The sequence below is a fragment of the Halyomorpha halys genome, unplaced genomic scaffold (genome assembly GCF_000696795.3).
Source record: "Halyomorpha halys isolate HHAL.00 unplaced genomic scaffold, Hhal_1.1 Scaffold425.1, whole genome shotgun sequence".
In the NCBI taxonomy this organism is placed as follows: Eukaryota; Metazoa; Arthropoda; class Insecta; order Hemiptera; family Pentatomidae; genus Halyomorpha; species Halyomorpha halys.
The window spans coordinates 578,886-604,161 of record NW_027114575.1 but is presented as its reverse complement, the minus strand read 5'-3'; the positions used below and the strand labels follow the sequence as shown (position 1 = coordinate 604,161).

The 25,276-nt window shown below is 30.7% G+C and overlaps 1 protein-coding gene across 1 annotated transcript in view; it reads left to right on the top strand.

Annotated features, from left to right (window-relative positions):
* LOC136796848 (zinc finger protein ZIC 2-like) overlaps positions 1-24,978 on the top strand; it is a 56,638-nt gene extending 31,660 nt beyond the window's left edge. The window contains exons 2-3 of the mRNA XM_067051739.1: positions 21,578-22,152; positions 24,902-24,978. Coding sequence (XP_066907840.1) covers positions 21,578-22,152; positions 24,902-24,978 — 652 coding nt within the window. The remainder of the gene's footprint in view (positions 1-21,577; positions 22,153-24,901) is intronic.
* The last annotated feature ends 298 nt before the right edge of the window (positions 24,979-25,276 follow it).

The window sequence follows — 25,276 nt, the reverse complement described above, 5'->3', positions numbered from 1 at the left end:
TCTCTCTCTCTCTCTCTCTCTCTCTCTCTCTCTCTCTCTCTCTCTCTCTCTCCCTCTCCCCCCTCCCTTAATAATTTCAAAGTTCAATGTCTCCATAGTGACACTGTTACAACTGAAACTGTAACAAACGAAATAAAAATTGAAAGAAAATCTGTTTTTTGTCGGAATGTCAAATTAAATTTTTTGGGGTCTCCGCGATAAAAATATTGACTGATTCAGGATTCGAACATTGTCTGAACCAAACACTCTGAGAGTCTTGCTCTTAGCTTGCCGGACAATTGCGAAAAATAATAAAAAAATCAATGACTTTTTGTTATAATTTTTTGCAATTGACTCACTGTTTAAGCAATTGAAGCATATTTCGAGAATATGATGTGCGGAGCCGTTGGGGGTGAGACTCCCAAATGCTTGGTTCAGACACAATGTTCGAATCCAATCTGAATCAGTCAATATTTATTTCGTGAAGGCCCGGGGAAATAAAATTTCATATTACCACAAAAAACAGGTTTTCTTTCACTTTTTATATTATTTTATAGCAATGGAGTTTCCTCCATCTTTGTTATTAACGAATACCAAAGGAAAGGAGGAACGCAGGAGATAATTGTAAGCACTCAGCCTCGACCTGATAACTAAGGCTGGACAGAGATAGAACAGGCAGGACATTATCATGTAGAGCTATCAAAAATTAAGGTTCCCCGAATCTCGTTAGTCATGTCCGTAAGACGATGGTTACTTTTTGACGAATATGGGCTCGCCATGACAGGGGGGAAACAGATGCCTTTGAGCTCACGTAGCCGGAGCAGCACGGAAGGCCGCCGTACGGATCAGTTCATTATCATATTATAATGAAGGCAGGGGTGGGGGTTCATCTGCTCCAATGGGGTCCGTGACCAACGGTGATAAACCATATCTTCCATTGTACTGATAAAATTATTTCTGGAGCACGCGAGCCCCTTTTTGTTTTATCATTACCCACCTTTTCATCTCCAACTCTAACGTTTTTTCTGCTTCTGTTAATTTATGTGCTTTGCCGGAACTATTGTATCCTTCCTATTATTCTAGCGATGATAGGGAGGTACTTTTTATTCAAATTCAGTTACATTTTAAATGAAAATATGCCATTAACGAATGAATTAATCAGAGCATAAATCCTATTTGGAGAGTAGGTGATGATTAAGTGCCGATAAATTTAAATAAGATTTAATTGAAAAATCCCCTTTGACATCAGAAAATTATAAGATTGTACCATAAAACAAGATTTACTGCAGTTGATGGGGGCGACTGATGTTATAAAAGACAAACATAAATTCATACTCTCATTAAACAAATGTCAGTAATTTGAGCACTTTGGAATAATGTTAAAATAAATAAAAATGTTAAAGAAAAAAACGTGCAAAACAGTAGTAGAGATTTAATCTACCAAATTGTTTTGTCCACATGTTAATATTTTTTTTTTAAAGTTTTTCTCAGACGCAAATTAATATTGTTTATAGGAGATTTCCTTCTCTCTTTATGAATAATGAAATATTAATTGTTATTCGAGGGGAAGATGGTTGTGGAGTGCGGTCAAAATCTAACTCAAATAAGTTGAAGTAACTTATTTAATCGTGCCAACGTTTCGGCCAGAATTTCTAGCCTTCATCAGGGCTAAGAACAGAACAAGATAACAACCAATGAATACAGAAAATATATGTAACAAATGAGCTGTGTAACTATAATATTAGATAAAGAAGCTAAATATATGTTAAGTTTAACAAATGAATAGAAAAAAAATTGAAAACAACAATAATAATATATGATCAACATAGCCAATAACGTGGATAAGGAAAATTAAGAAAAGAAAGATAGGAGGGGGGGGGGATAAAATAAAGATGGGGGAGATTTTTTTTTTCTTCACCCACGTTATTAGTTATGCTCACCATATATTAGTATTGTTTTTAATTTTTTTTCCAATTATTTCTTTTATTAAACTTAACATATTTTGCTTCTTTATCTAATATTATAGTTACATATATTTTCTTTCTCTCAATTTTATTATTTCTTTCTATAATTTTAATTTTTAAATTATTAATAAACTAAAATAATCATATTTCTTTGCATTATATAACTTTAAATTTTTATTTTATTTCCTTAATTATGTTATTTTACCTACTTTTTTGCCTATATATACATTTTATTTTTCACTTCTTTCATCACTTTAATTTTATTAATTCCATTCTGTACAATTGTTTACTTTCTGTCATTCTGTTAATATTTTATTTTTTATTATCTGTATTCATTGGGTGTTATCTTGTTCTCTTCTTAGCCCTGGTGAAGGCTAGAAATTCTGGCCGAAACGTTTGCACGATTAAATCAGTTACACCAACTTATTTATGTTATATTTAAAGTATAAGTCATCCTCGGTCAAATATCTCTCATGAATATTAATTGTTATTAATGGTTTTATTTTAAATATAAGTTATAAGATTATCAATTTGGGTAATAATTGAGAAAGAAGAAATATTATAAACAATTATAACTACCTAAATAAAATAAATAATAACGTTGCAGTTTAAAATAATTTTTTTTTTCAACAAGACTTTCTTAAAAGCCTTAATTATAATCTGGAATGATAATTTCCAAATAAAAAAAAATAGTTGACGGTAGTTATAGTACTTTCGTGACAGATAATTGTCATGCAAGTAATATGAAACCGGTAAAAGTATGATAGTGCTTGATTAAAAATTGATAGTAAACTCAATCTTGTTAATAGTTCAACTTAGTGATTAAATGATAAAAACTTGTGATTAAATACAATAAACAACAGCTTACACCACACATATATGTGTGATAATAATAGATAGGAAGCATTCAAGTTTATAAGTTATATTATATGGTTTTATGAGGTTCTCAGATGCAATAGTTCACTGGCTTGTTGGATATCTTGCTTACGTAGCTAGTTGATAGTACAATACTACCAACTATCAATTCTGATAGTATATGTCCTAGTTCTAGTCAAGTTATAAAGTTTGTAACTTCGCTAACAATAATGAAATGGCGATAACAATTACAATTTTTATTTTCACTTACGGATATGTGGAATATATGGTAAGGGGAATATCACGATCGTGTAATATATGGAATTCGAGTACACCTTTAGTGTTTTATTACACTCGGTATACTGGTGTTATCCATTAATCTTTATAATCATGTAGCAGAAATATTTCAATTGGTCTTAAATGCAAAATTTTTATAAAATCTTCCTTTTAAGTCCTTTCCTTTTAATTTTTTTTATTCAAAATAACTGGCTGTTTATTTTACAGTTCTCACTGTTAGCTCTAATAAACAATGGATATATATAAAATATTAAATAATTTGATAAATAACTAAAGAAGAAAAAAAGAAAAATAGAGACATACGATTTAAACGGGAAGCGGAGACTACCCGATCTCTCCCGATTGCATCATCCCTATACTGCTTCGTTATCATTTGTTAAATTGTTCAATTCATGACTGAAACAAAATTTATATTCGTTATTGCCATCTCGAGAAACACTAAAGTACGAATATTTATAGAAATAGAAAAATAAAAATGTTTTGTTCATATTTTTCGCCTTCGTTAGTCTTTCGATAATTTCAACTCCAGTCCACCAATCTGCATAAAACTTGGGAACGTAAGTTGGATACTATGTGAACTACCATATTATATACTATATATGCTAGATATAGTATACATATTCTATGTATACTATGGATACTATGTGAACGCACCGCACTTATTTTTTATTAACGATTGATTCATGTATTAAAAAATAATTGTTTTCAAATAACAGATTTTCCCAAGCCACCTTAATTATTAGTCATAATATGGCAAGCAGTAACTATTTATTTCACCGTTTAATTAGAGGTGTTCGATAAATAGAGCGAGAGGGATTGAAGAGATTTCATGCGACTATGTTTTATGTTTTTTTCATTCTTAATAGTGGATAATAGATGTTTCAATTCAACGGCAACCACTAAAATTTGTACGAAAAGTTGTTTTTTATGGATAGGAACCTAAAGGATTTTTTTTTTTATGTGAGATCTGCTATAATTTTTCAAATGGTGCTTCCTTGATCTTAGATTGTTTAGGAAAAAATGTGACAGCACATGTGTTAACAAAAATTTTAATACGCTTCAACAAGACAATGAATTTTAGTAAATCCTGTGTTTCGTCACGATCCCGTTATCTCACAAACCTGTCTCCTGTAAATTCGAGGGGACGGACGATGTAATGGAATAAAGGTATATATAATGGAATGGCGATATTCATTAATTTGAATTGTTAACTTAAATCGCTGCTTGAATCGTGGGACATCTGTCAAAAAATAAAAATGTATTTGAGTTATTCTATAGATTGTACTGTTGACTGCTGTTAATGTGTTAGAAAATTATTTGCTTTAGAGAAGTCTATAGGACATGCAAAGAATGAAACCGCAGTCTATGGTAACATCTTTAGAAATCCTACAATTTGAAATAAAATAAAACCTTTTTCAGATGTACCACTATACAGGCAAAGCAGCGATAGATATGATTTAATTTTTTTTTTTATGACTAAAAAAGGTTTGACTTTATTTAAAATTGTAGGATTTCCAAAGATGTTTCTTTCTTTACATGTTCTACATACAATAAAAATATTTTTCCACTGGAGGGAACGAAAAAAAAATCTGTTAGATGTTCAGAGAAATACAAGAAAGGAACATCCATGACCTTTTCGTAATTTCTTTCTTATCTATTTATTTTCATTGGAGTTCTATACATAGATTCACACCAAATCTGTACCATTGTACTAAAATTTACATTACATTTATTAATTGTATTTTTTAGTTCATGCAGTTGTATTTTTTAGTTCATGCAGTTGTAAATTTTAATAAATAAATAACAAATAATAATTGATTTTCTTAAAAAAAAAAAAAATTATTGGAAAGTCACTGGTTGTCCTTGTGTGATAATAAAAGGAAGGATGTAGTAAAAGAAAAACTCAAATAGTGATTAAACTTATATTGAGCTAAATCAAAAATCAAAAAGATGTACAATGAAACGTAAAAATTAAATAAGAATAATAAAATGATATAGAAAATTAATGAAAACGGTAATAATAACAAGTAAAAAGAAGAAATATAAAATAAAATACAGACTAAGAGATGGAAAAAGGGGGATTAGAATAAAATCAAGGAACCTTTCTGACTCGAAGTATATGAAGCATATGAATATAAATTTAAAATAAGATTTATATAATTAAAAATTAATTAAAAGACATTTAATTATTTTAAATTTAAGAAAAAAATATTTTTTCAAAGGGAGTGTTTAAAAGTGCTGTTCTTTCGTAATTTTTATCAGCCTGATTAAAGTTCACATTTATAAAAATTCCAAAACTGCTCCTTTCTTCGAGAATGACCCATATTCTTAACCCAGTCGGTATTAAAAATCTTGCTTTGTTAATTTTTTCTATTAATCTCTAAAAGGAATGGATTTCGTTAGTTATAAAAAAATGATAACAGATCATACTGTGGTGGATATTCCGTCAGAGTCATTAGAATTCAATAGCGGTTTCTTCCACAAGTGTTTGTTACCGAACACTTTTATACAAAGCTAATTGATTGAATTGAGGGTAGTTTGGACATGAACTAAAATTATAGAAAAGAGGCAATTATTGTAATTGAAGGAAATTGAGAGGGCAATTGGACATGAAGCGATAGGGAGAGTGGCCTGACGAATGGACTCCTGATTGGGAGTGCATGTATCATCTGAATAGCCCTCCTCTCTTCTCCTCTCCGAACCAGCGCTTTTCCCGCATCGGGATAGATGACTTTTTTTCCCATAGGCCACGTTACCCCCCGCCTGTGCTTCAGTTAAAGAAACACACAAGGGTGAATTTGAGAAAATAATCATGGGAGACGAAGAGGCTGACAGAAAATAAAACACTCCTACTAAATAGTGAACACTTGGATCTGCAAGTGAAATGAGGAGCCGTGGGGGGTGGATCGGTTTAGTTTTTATCCCAAGTCAAATCTGTAATTAGGCTCGGGAACATAAGTCAAATGCTGGGGCCCCCGCTGCGGTCTTTGTCATCGCTAACTACCTCTAACCCTTCCTATCTCCGCTCCTCTCCTTCTTATTCTTTTCAACACCTCAACTCTACCATACTACTTGTTGAGCACTCCAAAAATGTCTATGAACGTCTTCTATATTGATATAAATATATACACTCAAGCAATTTTATACCAACCCCTTGCACTCTTCTCTGAGGGGACATGAAAGTTTATTATAGTGGACTTATTTCACCTCAATGTTTTGGGAAATGTATGTTTTTCTGTAGTTTCTGTTAAGAAGGCACAAAAACAGATCAAAGTATGATAAAAATATTAATAAATCAACCTGCTTTACGTCGGAAGTGAACACCGGACTATACACTTCTCTAATCCGTCAAGATTAGAATTTTAAGAGAGTTTTTTATTTTATTATATTTCATTTTTTTTTTACTTATTTATTTTATTTTAGTCTGTATGAGATCATTCATCAATATTACCTATTGCCCACAACTGTGTGGCAGATTGTAATATCTATCAATAAATAAATCTATGTTTATCAAAAAAAAAAAGATTAGAATATCTCAATATTTAGAATTAGTGTAACAACGTGTACCTTTGTGGTTCAATGATGTAGGGAAACTTGATAAGATATTAAAGAAATCTGAAAACAGAAAAGAACTTTCATCGTACTGAAGCGTCCAGTAGTAAAGCTCTCTGTTGTAGTAAGGCAGTGTTTTAGTTTTTTACCATTAGTAATTTCCAAACCATTTTTTCATCCTTTCTTTCATTTTATAATCATTATTTTTTTTTCAGTAATATTTATGTTTTTTTTTTTTTTTTATAAAAATGTAAAACGATCAAACACCAGTAAGTCTCGTGATGTAAGCAGTAGGGAAGACGAGTTTCAAGTAGACATTTATACAGACAAATTTAACAAAATAAACATTCTATTACATTTTATTGTGAAATATGCACAAATAGACCTGCTACGCATATTGGAATTTGCTCCACAATTCACCCTACTGTAGAAAATTATAAAAAATATTTTTTTTGTAAATATGTGTTCTTCAATGTCCATAAATAAATATAAACCAAATTTCATTACAATGCCTTTCTTAGTTCTAAAGTTATACCACATAATATCACGATTCCAGGGTGTCCGCTTTCGCGAAATGTTGGATCAGTGGCGAGTGTGAATTTCGATTTGGCGACGAGACGTATCATTTTTGGTGCTTCGTGCTTCACTATTTATAAATATATTAAAGATACTTCAGTCATTATATAAATCATAAAACATTTGTATGTTACCTTTCAATTCCAATATTCAATTATTCATCCATTATTATTACTATTATTTATTACATTTATTCATTCAATTATCTATCTATTTAGGACGAATAGCCATTTTAGTATAGTGTTTTATATTGAAAAATCAAACGTTAATATTTTGATTTACCTAATACTGAAAATGGTGCACTATGAGTTTTCTTTTTCGTCTGAAACAGTTTCTGCAAATCTCAATAAATTCAAATGTATATCCTAAAATTTTCTTTAAAAATTACTTGTGATATCGATTGTTACTCTGCAAATATGGATTTATTCAATCTAAATTTTTAAATTGGAAGACAAATTTTCATTTAGTGGGGGCTTTAGAGCTGAAACTTCAACAAATCAGATTGTTTCTAACGTGAGTTCATAATTTTTTTCCGAGTCATAAATAATTAACCCGTAATTAGTCTCACTGTTATTATCGAATTGGAAAAAATTATCTCGATGCTTTGTTTGTCTTTGAATTTCTCTCTTTATGATCGCCTGATGGTCCATCAAGACCCTTGGCCTCGTGTCCTCAGATCTCCATTCATATCTTTCCACCAGCAAATCTTACTCTCTTTCTGTTCCTCAATGCTTCGCCATAATCATCTTTTGGATTCTGTCCTTCGTTCTATACTTAAGACCTTTCTATTTTATCCTTCCTCTCTTAATGGTGAACTCAACATCAGATGAATTGTATACGTCCATCAAGTTTTTTTTTCTTTCCTTGAGTGGTGTCATGGAACCTGTGCAGAATCTCCGTTCTGCACGATTATATTAATCTCTGATATTTTATGTATGAGATCCAGATTTCATTTGCGCTCAACATTACTGGTATACTCAACATACCAGGGATTGGTTAAAGGATTAGTTGAAGGTTTGTTTCTTGGGTATTTACCAGTTGCCCTAATTACCCGACCCCGTTCTCGCTTTGGTTTCCTCTTACTACTGCGTCATTAGTTCCTGAGGTAGTAGGTTTCTTGATATTTAAACTTTGCCACTCTGTCGAAACGGTTTCCTTCTCAATCAAGGTATTTATTTTCGTCGCTATATTTAGAGTTCAGTATATGCTTGCTCCGAGTAAGGTTTGTCATTGTAAGTTTTTCATTTAATTTTTTAAAAAAATATGTCTCCATTTTCTTTTCTCAAATTAATTTTTTATGGGTAAGAATAAATCATTTGACGTACAACAATAAATGTAACCAATTACTTGAAAGTTTATTTATTTTTTTATGAGAAATAATATTCAAAGTAAGTAGTAGCTATTGATATTACAGTCTTACGGTATTGATCATCTCAATTCAAACGGAGTGCCTACGGAACCGAGAAAACTTGAAATATTCAGTGAATTTTATGAAAAAAAGTGGAAAGTCTTGAGTTTACTACTAGTACTTTAGGTAGTTACCAGAGCTATTATGAACCATATTATTTACCACCACAATAAGTTTAAATGATAGTCATATGTACACAATTATGCATATGTCTCACCACACTTAAATATGGGTTGTTAATCAATCCATTTTTTGTGATTTACTAGAATCGATAAAATACATCGATAAATACAGGAGCTATTAGATCTTCGTTCCTTCGTTGTAAGTTAACCTATTCAGCATTGTCTTTGTGGTATATTGTGTCACAGTAATTCTTAAGTTGAAAGTTATACTATTAACTCCAAGGACCCGGGTTCGAATCCGGCTGTGGCAGATAATTATTTTCTCTCTCTCTGTAGCCGTGAGTCAATCCTTTGGGTTTGGGAACCGTTGGTCAAGTAACAGTACTTCCTACAATTTACAGCATCCTTCCTGGGTTGTAGAGATACATATTTATTATATATTTGTGTACTACATATAATTACAATTTATTAGTTTTTGGGCCAATCTCTATGGAAAGCGAGTTAGTCACTACAGCAAATCGCTACAAATACCACTCACTATATTTAACAAGAATAATAAATTGAACATCAGTAATATAAATGAAGAATAAACAATACAACTAAGCTGAGCATGCTATTTACTACCATTTATTTTCCACATTCTAAAACTTCTTCCTCGGAAAGCCATCCTATCCCTCACCTACATATAGAACGCCGTACTCCTTTCCACATATTTTCCTGACCCCTGGAAATTATCTATAGTTAAAATGATCCCCAAATCCCAAAAGACAACAGAATACCCATCATCCTATCGCCCTATCTCTTTAGTACCGATCATGGGCCAAGTCCTAGAAAAACTCATTTTAAAACGCCTATACCCCATCCTTGAATCCAATCATATAATCACTGATCACCAGTTTGGATTCCGAACATCCCTACCGACTGCCCTACTGTTTCATTTAATAATGTTACGATTAACCTGGAATCCTCACACAAGACTGAAAAGACAGGAAACTGTACGGCAATTTCGACTATTACAGCACTTACCTGACAAACGGTCTAAACTTCCAACTCATTACAAAAGTCTGATCAACATAATACGTATTATTATTATTTACGTAATAAGGCCAATCTGGACATATGGAGTTGACCTTTGGGGCTCTACTAAACTTTCGAATCCCTCTCGTATCCAATCTTTACAATCCAAAATCTTTCGTAAAATCCTCAATGCTCCTTACTTTGTCACAAATGAAATCATACATAAAGATCTTAATGTTCCCTATGTAACTGATTTAACCAGAACCAGATATCACTCCTTCCATTATAAACTCCCTAACCACTCAAACCTCCTAGTTTTTAATCTTGCATCCTCTTCCATTTCTGACTATCCTCCGAGGCGCTTAAAAAGAAGATGGCCACGAGACCTGCTAATGTAAAATGTCATTAGAGTGCTACCAATGAGTAGTTTCTCGACACGTCTGTAACACTCCATTTTAACAAAGATCAAATTTACTGAGTGTATTATATAATATACAGTTGTAAATTTCAATAAAGACATTTAAAAAAAACTTTTATTTATATCATATCTGCAATTTTTTCTAAAACAGTCTGGGAAATATAGAAAAGTTATTGAATTACATTAAAAAAAAAAAATTTTATTAGAGACCCTGTTATAACTTTTCAGGAAAGTTGTAGGCGTTAAAAATATACTTAAAATCATGATGGACTAGAGTCCATTCTTAGATGTATCCGTTGTATTATATTACAATGTATCCCCTTCTCTAACAAGAAGCTATTCAAACGAACTTAAAACAAATTTCATTTTAAACTTCTGTCAAAATTTTATGGTGTCCCTATTTAAGTACTGCCCTAAGAATAGTTTACACTGGGTACTAAGCGCTCCAACCAGACCAGCAGAATGTAATAAAGTTAATGGAGACCCCTTTCGGCCATTATACAGAACGGAATGGGAACGGAAGAAAAAGGTTGACCATCGACAACAATTGTTTACGTTCTGTTTGTTATTGTTTACTAAAATAACCGAGTCCGGTTGAGGCTAACCAACAACATAAATATCAGAGCCCTTAATTATTCCCAACCCTTTTAAAATATACAAATATATGTAGGGAAATAAATAAATAGGAGCGGTGAGATGTATACATATATATATATCCTATATAATGCCCATTGGCGGGGGGTCCGGGAGGGGGTGGCAGTGATTTAGTCATTCGAGTTCCACACCATAAATTTATCTATATTTTGAAGGGGCACTTTATCATAGTGTCGTGGCCTAGGGAAGGAACACAGTATTTTTCGGGACATAAAAAAATAAATGGCTTGTAGACAGACGATTAGTGCCTCCGTATTGTTTTTATTTGTTATAGTTTTTTTTGGCAATAGGATTAATGAAAACCACTTTTATATAAAAGGATTACTTTCATTTTTCAACTAATTCAATTAGAAATTCGTATTTTTTTTTTCATTACTGAACTGTAAGCTGGGATTATCTTCAAGAGTCAAAATAAATAAACATGTTATTGACTTGTGTATTATTCAGAGATTATACCTCTTAATAGACCTTACTGAATAAGGAACAGAATGTGCTAGTATCGGAAAAATCCTAATTAAAATTAAATAAAATAATTAATAAATTTGACTGTCAAAAAATTAAAACCTGTACCCCTACATCCATAAAGGGTCAGGGGTTCAATACTTTGTAAAGAAGCACTGTTACAAGAATAATGGTTGTGCAAGGAGGTGATTTGATTAGAATCACGCTCGACCGTCAGATTAAGGGTACACAATTTATGAGGCTGAGTGGACCCCAGGAGGGATCAAGATCCCACAGGGTTGACTCACTGCTACAGTGTAACGGAAACAATGTTCTGTCCAGCTGGATTGGAACCTGGGTCCTTGGAGTTAGTAGCATCGTGCCTTATCACGGTGCCACTGCGCTCCCAATAAATTTTATATCAATTATAATTTTAATTGTCATATGATATGACTGCTTTTCGAAAATATTTTTAAAAATAATTTATTATCAAAAATTAAACAATTGTTTTAGCTAGACTACAATACATTTGTTTCGTTATTAAAAAAAAAATAAATAAAAAAAAAACCTTGGTTAAAATAAGTTTTAGTAAATAACATTTATGGAATGCATAAGGGAGAAAAATCCAGTTTTTATTAATTTTTTATATATAGTTTCCAGTTTACTATATTTTGCTCTAATATAGGTCGACCTTCCATATTTCGATAATATTTTCCAATGAAAAAATGTGGAGAAGTAAAAATTAAACTGGAAGAATCGATTTTCAAATTTAAAATACTTTTCTCAAGAAGAAATATGCGAGATTAAGTTAGTTACTACATAAATAAATAGTATTATGATATGATATAAATATTATGATGATGGTTTGAAATTAGAACTTACCTCTTTATTTTTGTTTAAACTTGGTTTATTATAATTATCAGTTTAAAATTATTTATATTATTATACTCAATTTTAAGTACCCCATTTAACTTGTTATTCTGTTTTTATTACATATTTAATATTTTGATTCTTGTGCCATTTTTCTTGGAAGTAACAATCACCCCTGCCATGCTTGGAATAATTGTTTTTTATAAATTTTTCAGTTACAATTTTCACTTATTATTATTATAACTTATATTCAGTCTCCCATTACGAAAATAAACAGCGAAGTGAATTATAAATATATCCTGAATACAGGTCGGAGTACCTATTACTTAACGGAAACAAATTTCAGAAAAAAAACTCAAGAAAACAAAAAGAAAAATATCGGACAAATGTAGCATTTCGTTAAAGCACTCTTAACCCACCAAAACGTAACTGAACCCTACTTAATTTTATATCTCAAGTTGGGGTTGAGATTCAAAAGGGGATGAATTCCTTTAGTAGAAAAGCTGCAAAAAATTTCACCATATGTATATTTCTGTTTTAAACCACAAAGTTTCGACTATAAAGTCATCATCAAGCATATTTAGTAAATAATTGCTCATTTTAATTAAATATTGGCATAAATCATTACGGTTTCATAGCTGATGCGTTGATGTTTTAATGAAAAATATACGTCTGGTAGAATATTTTCCTCTCTTTTTGTTATTGTTAATACTATTTTCACCTTAAAAGTCTGTAAAGAATATGAACAAATTAGAACAATCGCTTCGGAGGAGTATTCAATTTTTGGAAAAATACAAATTTTTTTTGCGCAGTTAAATGTATTTTGAAAACTTTCGTAAAATGTATTTATTTTTTATATTATTGTTTGATATCAATGTTTAATAATTAGAATAATAAATTTTTTAAATACCATAAGTGTTCCTCTATATTATTAACTTTTTTCTTTCCATTTTCTTTACAAATCCAAATCTTTGGTATAGCTTAACAATATATTATAAATCTGTTTCAGATGAAGTTAAAAAAATAATACTGATCCAATAATAATTGTTAAAAAAAAATCACCAGTTACCTGAAAAAATTTCATATTTTAATTTATCCGCTTTTCCATCTCCACGTATCATATATTAGCTCATAAAAATGCAAACGAAATAGAGAAGGGATAGGAAAAATTAAAAATCAATTGGGGGTTTGTGAAATTATGGAAATAGGTATACTGTAAGTAGAGTCGGTTTATATTCGACACTCAGTATAACGAAATTTCCTTGAAAAATTACTTTTTTTTCTGGTTCCAATCTTATTTTTAATCTTGTGCTAAATTTTTTCTTCTGGATGTAACGTCTTAACGGGTAACAGGGTTCCTATTGGTTTTAGTGAATACGATCACAATTTTAGATCATCCAGATGAATGACATGAAACCTTAGGTACAAACTTTTTTCAAGTTTTGTGTGTTCTCGGATTAATCTATCTGTTTGGATTTAAATTTTCTGGCAGCTCCAGGTTTCAGTGTAGAAAAAAGTTTGTTTAGTTTTTTAATCTATTTTTACTTTTTTTTTCTTAAATGTTTTTAAATTTTTTATTTGTTTTTAATATTTATTTATCGTTTTTTTAAACTTATTTATTTGGTTTTTAATTGTTGTACTGCTGTGGCTAGTTTATTGATAGTTTCTTTTAATTTGCATTGTATTTATTATATGTAACGGATTTAATGTATGTTGGGGATCTCTGGAGTGGGGAGATGTGAGAGAGTGGAATAAAGAGAAAAGCATTCATAAGAGTTGAAAATAAAAAAAAAATGGAAACAATGACTTAGGAAAATTTAATACAACTTTTTGCGAGAAGGAGGAATATATATATATAATTATTTTTCAGCCCACCTATATGGCTAGAGACAAAAAAGGTCACTTTTGGTACAATGTCATATATACTGTTTGATTAGTATTTCGAAGCTTTCTTGTGATTTTCAAAACTACCTACCTATCTGTTGCCTAACTTTATTTATTGATTTTGGGTAACCAGTGTTGGAGAGGAAGTCATTCATCGCATGGAAAAATATATTGTGGGTGTTTTCATTAAACGACTCGCTAATGTTCAACAGTATATAAATAACTTCGGATTTTTCCTTATTCTAGGTGCCAAAGACATTGTAGCATTAGATGTTTTAAAAGAACCGCTTACCGTATAAGCTGTAGTAGTCAGTGAGGAGGCGTTTCCTACCGGTTTGGTTTGTCGTGACCGGATAGCCACAAATCATCTCCCCACTCCATCTCATCGTAAAACAACGACCAGCCCACTTGTAACTTTCCTACCTATCTCAAATGTCGATTAAACTTCTTTTAATGGCCACCGAATACTGGGTTCGAGAATAGATCCGCCGGTGCTCAAGTCACCCATACTAACGAACCTCTTGGCTACCATGGATCTTCAAAACGCCCAATGGAATGTGTGATGTTTATACCAGCGGCTTATTAGTTTCTGTTACAAGAAAATATTAAGTGGTATGTTTATCGTGTTATGTCAATTTTTGAGCGCTATGCTTTCACCATGAAGAGAGGTTAGGCTGAATTAATCTATTTATAAGATGGCACTGTTCCCTTGGATTAGAAACTAAAGGTAATGCGTTTGAAAAGTTTGTAAATTATGAAAAAAGTTTTATAATCAGATTGAGCTAAACATAAAAATGAATTCGATAATAATAATAATTATAAAAAAGAATAAAATGTCTCTTTAAACAGAAGGAGTGTTCAATAAATGTTAAATATTTATAATGAGGTGTAGATAGTTGACCATAGATTAATGATTGGAGAAGTTTGTCGGTGGGTGCGGTCAGCGAAGAACAACATAAATAAACAAAACCATATTTATTTATTTTATGCCGACGTTTCAACCTGATATCAGGTTTTCAGCAGGGGTTATGGTGTAGAAGGTAGGCCTGCAACTCATGCCGACGTTTCGACCTGAGTTTCAGGTCTTCATCAGGGGTTATGGCGTAGAAGGTCTACGCCTACAACCAGTTGAGTGAACCCCTAATGAAGACCTTAAAATTAGGTCGAAACGTCGGCATAAAATAAATAAATATGGTTTTGGTAATTTATGTTGTTCTTTGCTGACCGCTCCCCCCGACAAACTTCCCCGACAACTCCAATCATTAGTTAAATATTTATGTTTATTCATTACGATTATTAAACAAATAAGGCGTTTTGTCGTGAAAAATGGTAACTGCAAAAACGAAAACTTTTACAATAGTCAATTTCCATAACTCAATATCAACAATATTGTCTTAAGGAAACTAATTTCCTAAAGATTATTTCGACAATTTAAGAAATTAGCCTTTAAAAAAACGATGATGCCAAAAACTGCAATCCCAGGAAAAAAATCAGTTTGCATGTTTTACGACCAAATGCCTCAAATCAAGATGAATTTCACTCATGATTATTATGTTATACTTTGGTTACTTGTACCTGCAAAAAAAAAAAAAAAAAATGCTCGACTTAGGTCTATGCTAAACAAATTTATTTACAACAGATCTAGACACAATTTTTCCCCTGTTCGATATCATAATGAAAAAAAGATATTTTAATAGTATGATTTCATATAAATTATATTTATATTTTATATAAATTTAAAATATATAGTATATAGGTAAAGGAGTTTTAGTACAGTTGATGTGACAAAAGCTACTAACTCCATCATGTCCTATTCTTTCCAGATGATGCCTGTTTTGACGAGACATTCGCTGGTTAGCTATTTATTGTTGAGACTTGAGGTTTTCTATTTGTAACCTTACAATTATATCCTAACTACATCAATCATTTGAAAAGTATTTTCAAAAGCTTTTGATGAATATTCAAGATAGTAAATAGAAAAATCCAAGATTTAATTAATCTTTTCCTAAATATATTTGTTTTTAATGATTGGAGAAGTTTGTCGGGGGGTGCGGTCAGCAAAGAACAACATAAATAAACAAAACCATATTTATTTATTTTATGCCGACGTTTCGACCTGAGATTCAGGTCTTCATCAGGGGTTGTGGCGTAGAAGGTAGGCTAGTAATTGTTATCTGTTGTAATTGATATCTGTTTTTAAACTGTCCAACCTTTTTTTCTTCCATATATAAACTTCTGGTGCTATGTGCATCCCCCAACTGTCACTTACCACTATACTTTCTTCCTCAAGTTTTCAGTTGATAGATGGTCTCGTGTTCAAGCTGTCGCAGTTTTTGATGATTTTCGACAAAGAAAAATCTAAGACGATAAAAGGGGAAATTTTGAACAAAACATTTTTAATGAGGAATAATGGTCGGGGGTGGTTTCAGCAAAAAAAAACAAAAAAAAACAAACAAACAACAACATAAATAAACAATTTTTTGTTTATTTATGCCGACGTTTCGACCTGAGTTTCAGATCTTCATCAGGGCTATTTTTATTTTTGAAAATTACGAATAAACTCTTTTTCCGGCCAAGAATACAGTATAACAAAATATAATGAAGTCATAAATTAAGGTTGCAATCTGGAAAGACCATGTGGTTTCGGTTTTTCGCTTACGAATTAGTTTAAATGTGTAATTATCTATCGTTCATTACTTCTAACATTGGGAACTGATTCCGTTTTTCAAATTTACAAAATTCAACATACTTTAGATCATTTAACTGAAAATAGAAAAATAGTTAAACTTGATTCTTTAAAGTGGCATTTTAGTTACTGTTACATTATATATCATATATAATTAAATATATAATCTTAAATATATCATTTCATTTTTCTACGACATTTAGTTTTTGAACTAGGCTGGCCATAAGCCTACAGACTATTTTCCGAAAATTGGTTGTTTGGATTCAGAGGACTGCGAAACGTGTATTTCCGTTGAAAACCAGAATTTGAAATTTTTAAAAATTGATTTCAATTTTATTTCAAAAGTATTTACTTTCCTAGTATCCAGTGGAGGAAGGATGAAGCGGCTGCCCCTCTATAAGTGAAATAAAATAATAATTATATAAAAATTAATTTTTTTTTCAAGCAAATATGTAATTGTAATAACTAGTAAAGCTAACTATAGTAATTAGTAAGTAATATGTAATTGTAGTAACTAGTAAAGCTAACTTTATTATTATATATAATGTTTTTCAAATTTTAGTTTCAATTGCCTTTTCTGTACTGAAATGTCTCAGCCTGATTGACTACAGCTTGCTATTTTTTAATATCGTGTTAGATTGCCTGAATAGAGTATTAATCTTAAGCTGCTAGGTTCCAGAGATGTAGTATAGTTTAGATGAGCCACACAATAATGCCCACCTATTGGGACACTAATATAATAAATGAAGAACATTTACACATTTAAACGTAAAACTTATGCAAAATTCACATACATATTATTGACATATTTAAAACATTTCATAAAACCATTTCTATTCAATTGAATTTACTGGAAAAAGGCTTGATAGCTTTTTTAAATTAGCAGATATATTGATTATGCCTAATGTAAAATAAAAAATTATTTTTATCGATCAAAATAAATAATAATATATCATATTTTGTAATATATTTTTTCGCTTAACTAAAATTTTTACCATATAATCATACAAAAAAAAAAAAGATACATTTTGTATTCTAGTTGTATTTCGGTTTAAACTGATTTTAAAAATGGTGAGAGAAATGCTTTATTTAATCAGCCATAACGCCCAAGTACATCGTGTTGCTACAACTGGTTTGAATTTACTTTGGAATTAAGGTATATCACAGCTCAAGACACAATATGCAATTTACACTTTATTAAAATCTTCTATGATCAGCAACCATTCATATAGTACTGGTTCGTAATCACTGGCACTCTAAATGTGATATAAATTAATTATTAATAATTTTGATAATCAATAATTATGACATCTTTTTTTAAGATGTACATAATAAAATGAACATATTTTTTTAATATATTTTAAATAAAACGGTTAATTATAGATGACAACGATATCCTACCAATTTTTTAAAAATATCTTTATTGAAATTTACAACTGTATATTACATAATACATTCAGTAAATTTGACCTTATGTTAAAATGGAGTGTTACAGGCGTGTAGAGCAACTACCCATTGGTAGCACTCTAATGAGATTTTACATTAACTGGTCTCGTGGCCATCTTCTTTTCAGGCGCCTCGGAGGATTGTCAGGATTGGAAGAGGATGCAAGGTTATAAACTAGGGGGTTTGAGTGGTTAGGGAGTTTATAATGGAAGGAGTGATATCTGGTTCGGGCTAGATCGGTTACATATGGAACATTAAGGTCTTTATGTATGATTTTATTTGTGACAAAGTAAGGAGCATTCAGGATTTTACGAAGGATTTTGGAATGTAAGGATTGAATACGAGAGGAAGGTTTATTGGAGCTCAACTCCATATGTCCAGATTGGCCTTATTACAGTCATGTAGATCAGTCTTTTGTAATGTGTTGGAAGTTTAGACCGTTGGTCTAGTAAGTGCTGTAATAGTCGAAATCGACGTGCAGCTTCCTGTCTTTTCAGTCTATATCCTACCTTTAATTTTTAAAGAGACGAATTAAGATTATTAGTCCTGGAATGTGGCAGGCAGATTGTGTTAATTTTTCTCAATAAAAAGTCTAAATTAATTAATTATATAGATTTGTCTAGTTACTAATACACACAGAGTGAAAATTCATTTCCTTCAAATTTGTATGAATACTCAGCAAGTATAAACACTTGTTTATGCAAATACATTCGTGGAAATTAATTTCATAAATGTAAAATAAAGTACGTCATCTTTATTTTTTATATAGTATATGAGGTACTAATTTGAATTTGTCAATAATAAACGTTTCGTGAACAAAATGTTCTGCTGTTGGCATGGGTCGAGATCTATGAACTTCGGTAATATTTTATTTATAAACCTGGCAGAAACCATTAGAATTTTTTTTATGTGAGCTTTAATTTAATTTAAGTCCTATTACAATAAAATGCTAATTTTTTGTTAAGTTTATAATATATAAATACGAAGTTTTATGTTATTATTATTTCTTTGCATGAGACCTGTTGTATATTTAATCAGATAATAGAAAATGGGCCTATCACCTGATGAGTAATGATTATTTTATAATACATAAAGTACATTTATGTATTCGAAAAAGAAGGTTTTTAATTTATCTTTTTAACGGTATAAGAAGAAAATTATCCTGTTTAAAACGTTACAGAAGAAGAAACAATAGGTTATAATTGTACAAGTAATATCACCTTTGGGTCACTAATCAATATGAGAAATTATATTTTGTTTTTTCGTTCAAGGTTTTAATGGGTCTTATGATTTATTCTTTTTTCAAAACATTCCGACTCCTATTGGAGATTGAATAGAGAAATGGGTTTTCGGAAGGTGTGAAAATTGGATATAAATTGATTCAATAAAACCTCTTAATGATTTAATACGTATTTTTATTACTAATTATTCATATCTCTCTATTTTATAAAACCGTATGTAGTGATCACCGTGTAATATTTTTTTTGGCTATGATCACCGTGTAATATGTAGTAATGTAGAAATCACCAATTAACTAAAATTAATGACAGATAACGCATTTTACGAAATAAATAAGGACAAATGAAAAAGATAATCAAATCATCCAGACTTTTACCGGAGTTACAGTGTCATATCCTCCCTTCGAACCACAGAATACAGTTTCACAATTTGAACTACGAGTTATATAATTAAATGAACAGTGGTATAATTTGTAAAATGATACAATACATTACAATAATAAAATTGGTCCGACGTTATTATAACCTCCCTCACGGTGCCTCCTCTTGTTTTAATAATGATATTTTATTTGTCTGAATAATGTTTTGGGGTAAATATTATTATAAGTGATGATTCATTATATAGTGTTAAAACAAATGGCTGTATTGCTCAATTCTTATCTATTTTACAGATTGATCTAAAAATAATATTACGGACTATAATTCTATATTATAATATCGATTTTCTATGATTATAGACTTCATGGTTCATGTTCATGTCAAAATCATGGTTATAGAAACATCTTTACTTTAACACGTTTTATATGGATGTGTGTTTAACTCTTAATTATGAGCATCAGTATCCACGGTCTGTGATTTTGAACTCTGAGAATCCTTAACTGTTTAAGTTATTGGTTGTTTCAGGATATTATTGTTAGGTATGTAATCCATTTACAATTACAAATTATGGCTAAATTTGAAATTTTGATGATTTGTAATTTAAATTGTGCTCAGATGCTTAGATTTCGATAGATTTTATCTCAAACATAAAATTTCTGGAATGGAATTGGGTCTTTTTATAAAAAAAAAGTTATTATAAACAAAAAATATATATAAGTCACCGTATGTCCTCAGAAAAAATATTTGAAATATTCGATTAAAATGTGTTGGATATTTATAAAATTTGCTGACTAATTTTGAAATGTAAATGCAATGAAATTGTAAAGATTGTTAATATACGAAATTGTAGAATGCTTTTAGTAACTAAAAATATCTGAAAGATATGAGTTTTATAAATGCTACATCCCATATTGATTTACCATTAATAGAGTGTCCTTTTATCTTATTTGAAAAGATTTATAATGATAGTCCCAAATTATAAAATTCATTGGTGTTTAAATTTAATTATGGTCATGTGCAGGGTAGTTGACGAAAGCTACATATCTGTAAAAGTATCTTGGTAACGACGATTCAGAGAAATATTTAATTAAACAATTGAGTTCCCTGGAGCAAGAATGAAGAATGATCAATTTTGATGACAATTAAAAATTTGTCCAATATGCTTTTTTGTTTGATATAAACCTATTAATTTGTTAGTTTGTCTACCTTCATAATTCAGTCACACTTATCTACTATGGTATATAAATTATATAAAACATTAAATAAGAATTGTAAAATTATTTAAACTGCTCTATGGAGAAAATTACATCATGAGATTGTGGTTTATCATAACTAACTACAATCCTAAAATGGTTAATTGCGAAATTTATATGTACTCCTTGAAACAGCAGTTATGCCCGACACTCTTTTCGGTATCAATTATAGAAGAATATACTTCTTTATAATTAGTACCACGTCTTTACAGTTATAGGGAAAATGGAATATTAACTTTATATGTTTGTTTGATACCTCACATCTGTACAAGAGATATATTTGTATTTGCACAAGACTAATGTATTTCTATGCAAAAATATGACTGTAAAAAAGTAAAGAAGCATCGATTAGAGGGTTGTAATGAATAGAAACTTGTAGGGTGTTGTAAATAAAACGTGAAGAGCCCATGTGGAGCAAGCCGTAACGTGTACTTATATCACAGGCTATTAAACATTAAATCCCCTGTAATTAATGTGAAACAAGGAGTGGGGAGAGAGGTCTGTAAGGGATTGGGCACATGCTAGAGGCTGACCAATAGGGAGGCTGGTAGGCGTGGCCAGGAGGGGGAAGGGCGAGAAGGGCGGTCCGGGGTGCCAGTCGGCAACGAGCATTGCACGAGGGATGTACGGGATGAGGTGACAATGTTGAACGCTTTCGGAGAGCATATCCACCAGGACTACGGCTATCATCACCATCACCACCACCACGGTTACCTGGTCAAGAGGGAAGAGTACGGCCAATACGATTACGGCTACCGACCGGAATATCAGGAATACCCCCAACCGGGGGCGTTCTTCCGCTACTCGAGGCCCGGAGGCGGTCTTCAGTGCCTGTGGTCGGAGGGAGGGAAGGGCTGCGGCAAGATGTACGGCTCCATGCACGAGATCGTCACCCACTTGACGGTGGATCACGTTGGAGGACCCGAGTGCACGTCCCACACCTGCTTCTGGCAAGGATGTCCCCGGTCCGGGAGGCCGTTCAAGGCGAAGTACAAGCTCGTCAACCACATCAGGGTCCACACCGGCGAGAAGCCGTTCCCCTGCCCCTTCCCTGGCTGCGGCAAGGTCTTCGCCAGGTCGGAGAACCTCAAGATACACAAGAGGACGCATACAGGTCAGTCAGAACCTCTTGTCAAAACCTCAATCTTACATTAAACTTACTTAAGATCGATTTAAGTTCATGCATGACAACAGATACATTTTAATTTCTTATCACCATAACTCAGTGAGGCAAAATTGTATCAACTATATTGTGTATGAGCAATAACATCAGTTATTGGAACAACTTGAGCATAAGAAAAAATAACTATAATGAAGTTGTTATTGTTATACCCAAAACAAATCCTTGAGCCTTTGTTGATGACTGACCAGTCAAAGTTGTACAAATTCTTGAATCATTTTGTGTAAAGCACAAAATCACAACTCCAACAAAAGGTAGGATAACAGACTTGCCAGTATATCGCCTGTAAAAACCCAGACTTCATGATGCGGAAAGTTGACTAGTTAGTTATAACTCTTTCTTTGGAATATGGTATAAACGCGATTTAATTGTCTGATTTGTTACTGAATATTAATTAACTTCGTTCCAACTTTATTTCTAAAAAGTTTTCCTCTACATGAACACAATTAATTGCCATCATGATACGATTAGTTGGTTACAAGAACACTGCTGGTTTCAAGGGTTTTCTTATTCACTATTCTTATCACATATCCATTGTATAGTATTGATGTAGATTGTGTTTTATATATTCATTCTTTGCAGAATAACAAAACTTCTTACAGAATTAATTATAAAAAAAAAAATAGTATTTGCCATTCATTTAGCCTCTTATTAGACAAACCTAGGCTTGCCTTTTTGTACGGTATATATTTTGTACATATTGGTTTATACTTTTAACTATAAACAATCTGATTATATATATTTCATTACTTATTTATTAATTTTTTCCTTTGATGAACTATGAAAATCAGTAATTTTACAATAGAAAAGGGTTATAATCTTTAGACAGTCTGATTAATATTTAAATTAACCGATGACATGTTAAATTATTTTAAAAAGAAATATGATAAAGAAATATTAACAATTTTGAAATTTTTAACTGGATGTTGTATATTTGTTTAAAAAAAAATTAATTCACCTATTATATTTGATTATTATTATTATTTATATTATTATATATCGATTTTAGCTTTATCATTAATAAAGAGAGCTGTAGTTACTGAGTATAATGTTTTAATATACTCAGGTCATTGTTTTTTATTAGAATGAAAGTAAAAGTACGGCTGATTACTATTTAATATTATTACAAAATATTAGGTCTTATTTCAATTAAGAGGACCCACTATAGTTCATTAGTCCATATATTTATTGTTGATATAAATGTTCGTCCTAGTATATTACTTTTTATTTTTATTTAATTTAAACAAAAAAGTTTTAAGTATAGGAACATAGGTGGTTAGGAAGCCGGCCCACTGGTTTTATAAAATCATTTTAATTAGTGCATTGGTTTTTATTAACTAATTATATTAAATAAAAATATTTTGATATTTAATTTTAAATAAATTTAAGGATCGTTCTTCTTGGTTTCATTTGCGTGTGCCACAGTATAAGATTTCTTTAAATATTGTCTTAAGTTCAGAACAATATTTCATTCATACTTACATCAGGTTTTAAAACTTGATAGAATTATTATTTAATATTATACATTTTTGTTATTCTGACAAAATTTGCAATACTAAAAAATACGAAAATTTAAAGTTGAGTGAAATTAAACTGGCTCGGCCAATTTCAAATATTTAAATTACAAAGTTTTTAATCAACTAATTTTTTTTTAATCTACCTAAAGTTCATGATAGTGAGTATTAGATATATTGTAATTAAACTTATGTATTAGTTAAAAACGGGGTCCATGAGAGTTTATTTGATTTTTATTGGTTATTTATTATTAAAGAGTTTGATTATTAGAAAAAAAAATACTTGGAAACTAAACCGTGTTGCAACTTTTATACATAATAAACTGTTCAACCATTAAGTTAGTGGGCAATTTTAATTACAAACACTAAATCATATACCATATAAATATATTGTCATAAACAAAAATTATTTGAATCTATGGCGGCAATAATGCGGTTGGGCGGAAAAAAGATTTTATTGTTCTCTGAAAAAAAAAAAAGGGAGATATTTTTGATAAATTATTTATGTAATAGCAACTTAAGTATTAACAATTTAGCTGTGTTATTTAATCTTTATGTAAAGAAAAACATATGTTCTGCATGAACACTTCTTTATGAAATTAAGTTTTAAAAACCTCAGTAATTTATGAAACAATTTTTGAATTATTTATAGAAAATTAATATTTTTTTTAAACATAATGAATAGTTCCTTTGATAAATAATTAGTATGTGTAATGTACACCTTACAAACACAAATATTATGTTATACATTTTTTTTTTTTAAATAATTTAATTTAATATTAAAAAGATTATGTATATGTATTAAGTAAATTATACAATTAGTTACAAATACGTATCTATGTTTTAAGTGATGAGTTGCCCATAGTGCTGGTTATTCAGAAACGAATTCCGATTCTCACATTCCTATATATTTTTTCTCAGTGAGATCGGGAAAGAAAATGCATCAAACGTTCAGAAACGAATTCCTTACCCATATCCATCCGTAAAGCTTTCTCCTAAACATCAATTTTGCATCCATCTCCTCCATTATCAATGTTCCGTGAACTTGTAAATAATAAATATCCACCTAAACTTACATTAATATGTACTTTGTTATCATCTCATTCATGTTCTGTTCATATTTTATTTATATAATTTTAATTGTCGTTTTATTTAATTTTGTTTAACAGTACATAATGTGATGGATGCTGCTCAAATTGTTCACATTGTTATCCCTAAGAGATCTTACGTCCCAGAATGCAGATAGATTTTACATTTCTTAAATTTGACATTGTCTCCGTTTATTATTTTTTTGAGGAGAAATACTTGACCGACCGCCTCCTTCCAATCTTGGGCGTAGGAGCGTTTAAAATTTTAATTCAGCCCACGGTCTACAATAACTAGAAATAACGAAATCAAAGATGATTAGCACTTGTATTCACAAGCATATTCAACTTTTTTAAAAGAAATTAATGCGTTCAGTAATTAATTAAATTATTTCCTTAGGACCTAACTAAAACCAGATTGAACAAAATAGAACTATTTAATAATAAATATTTTTTTAA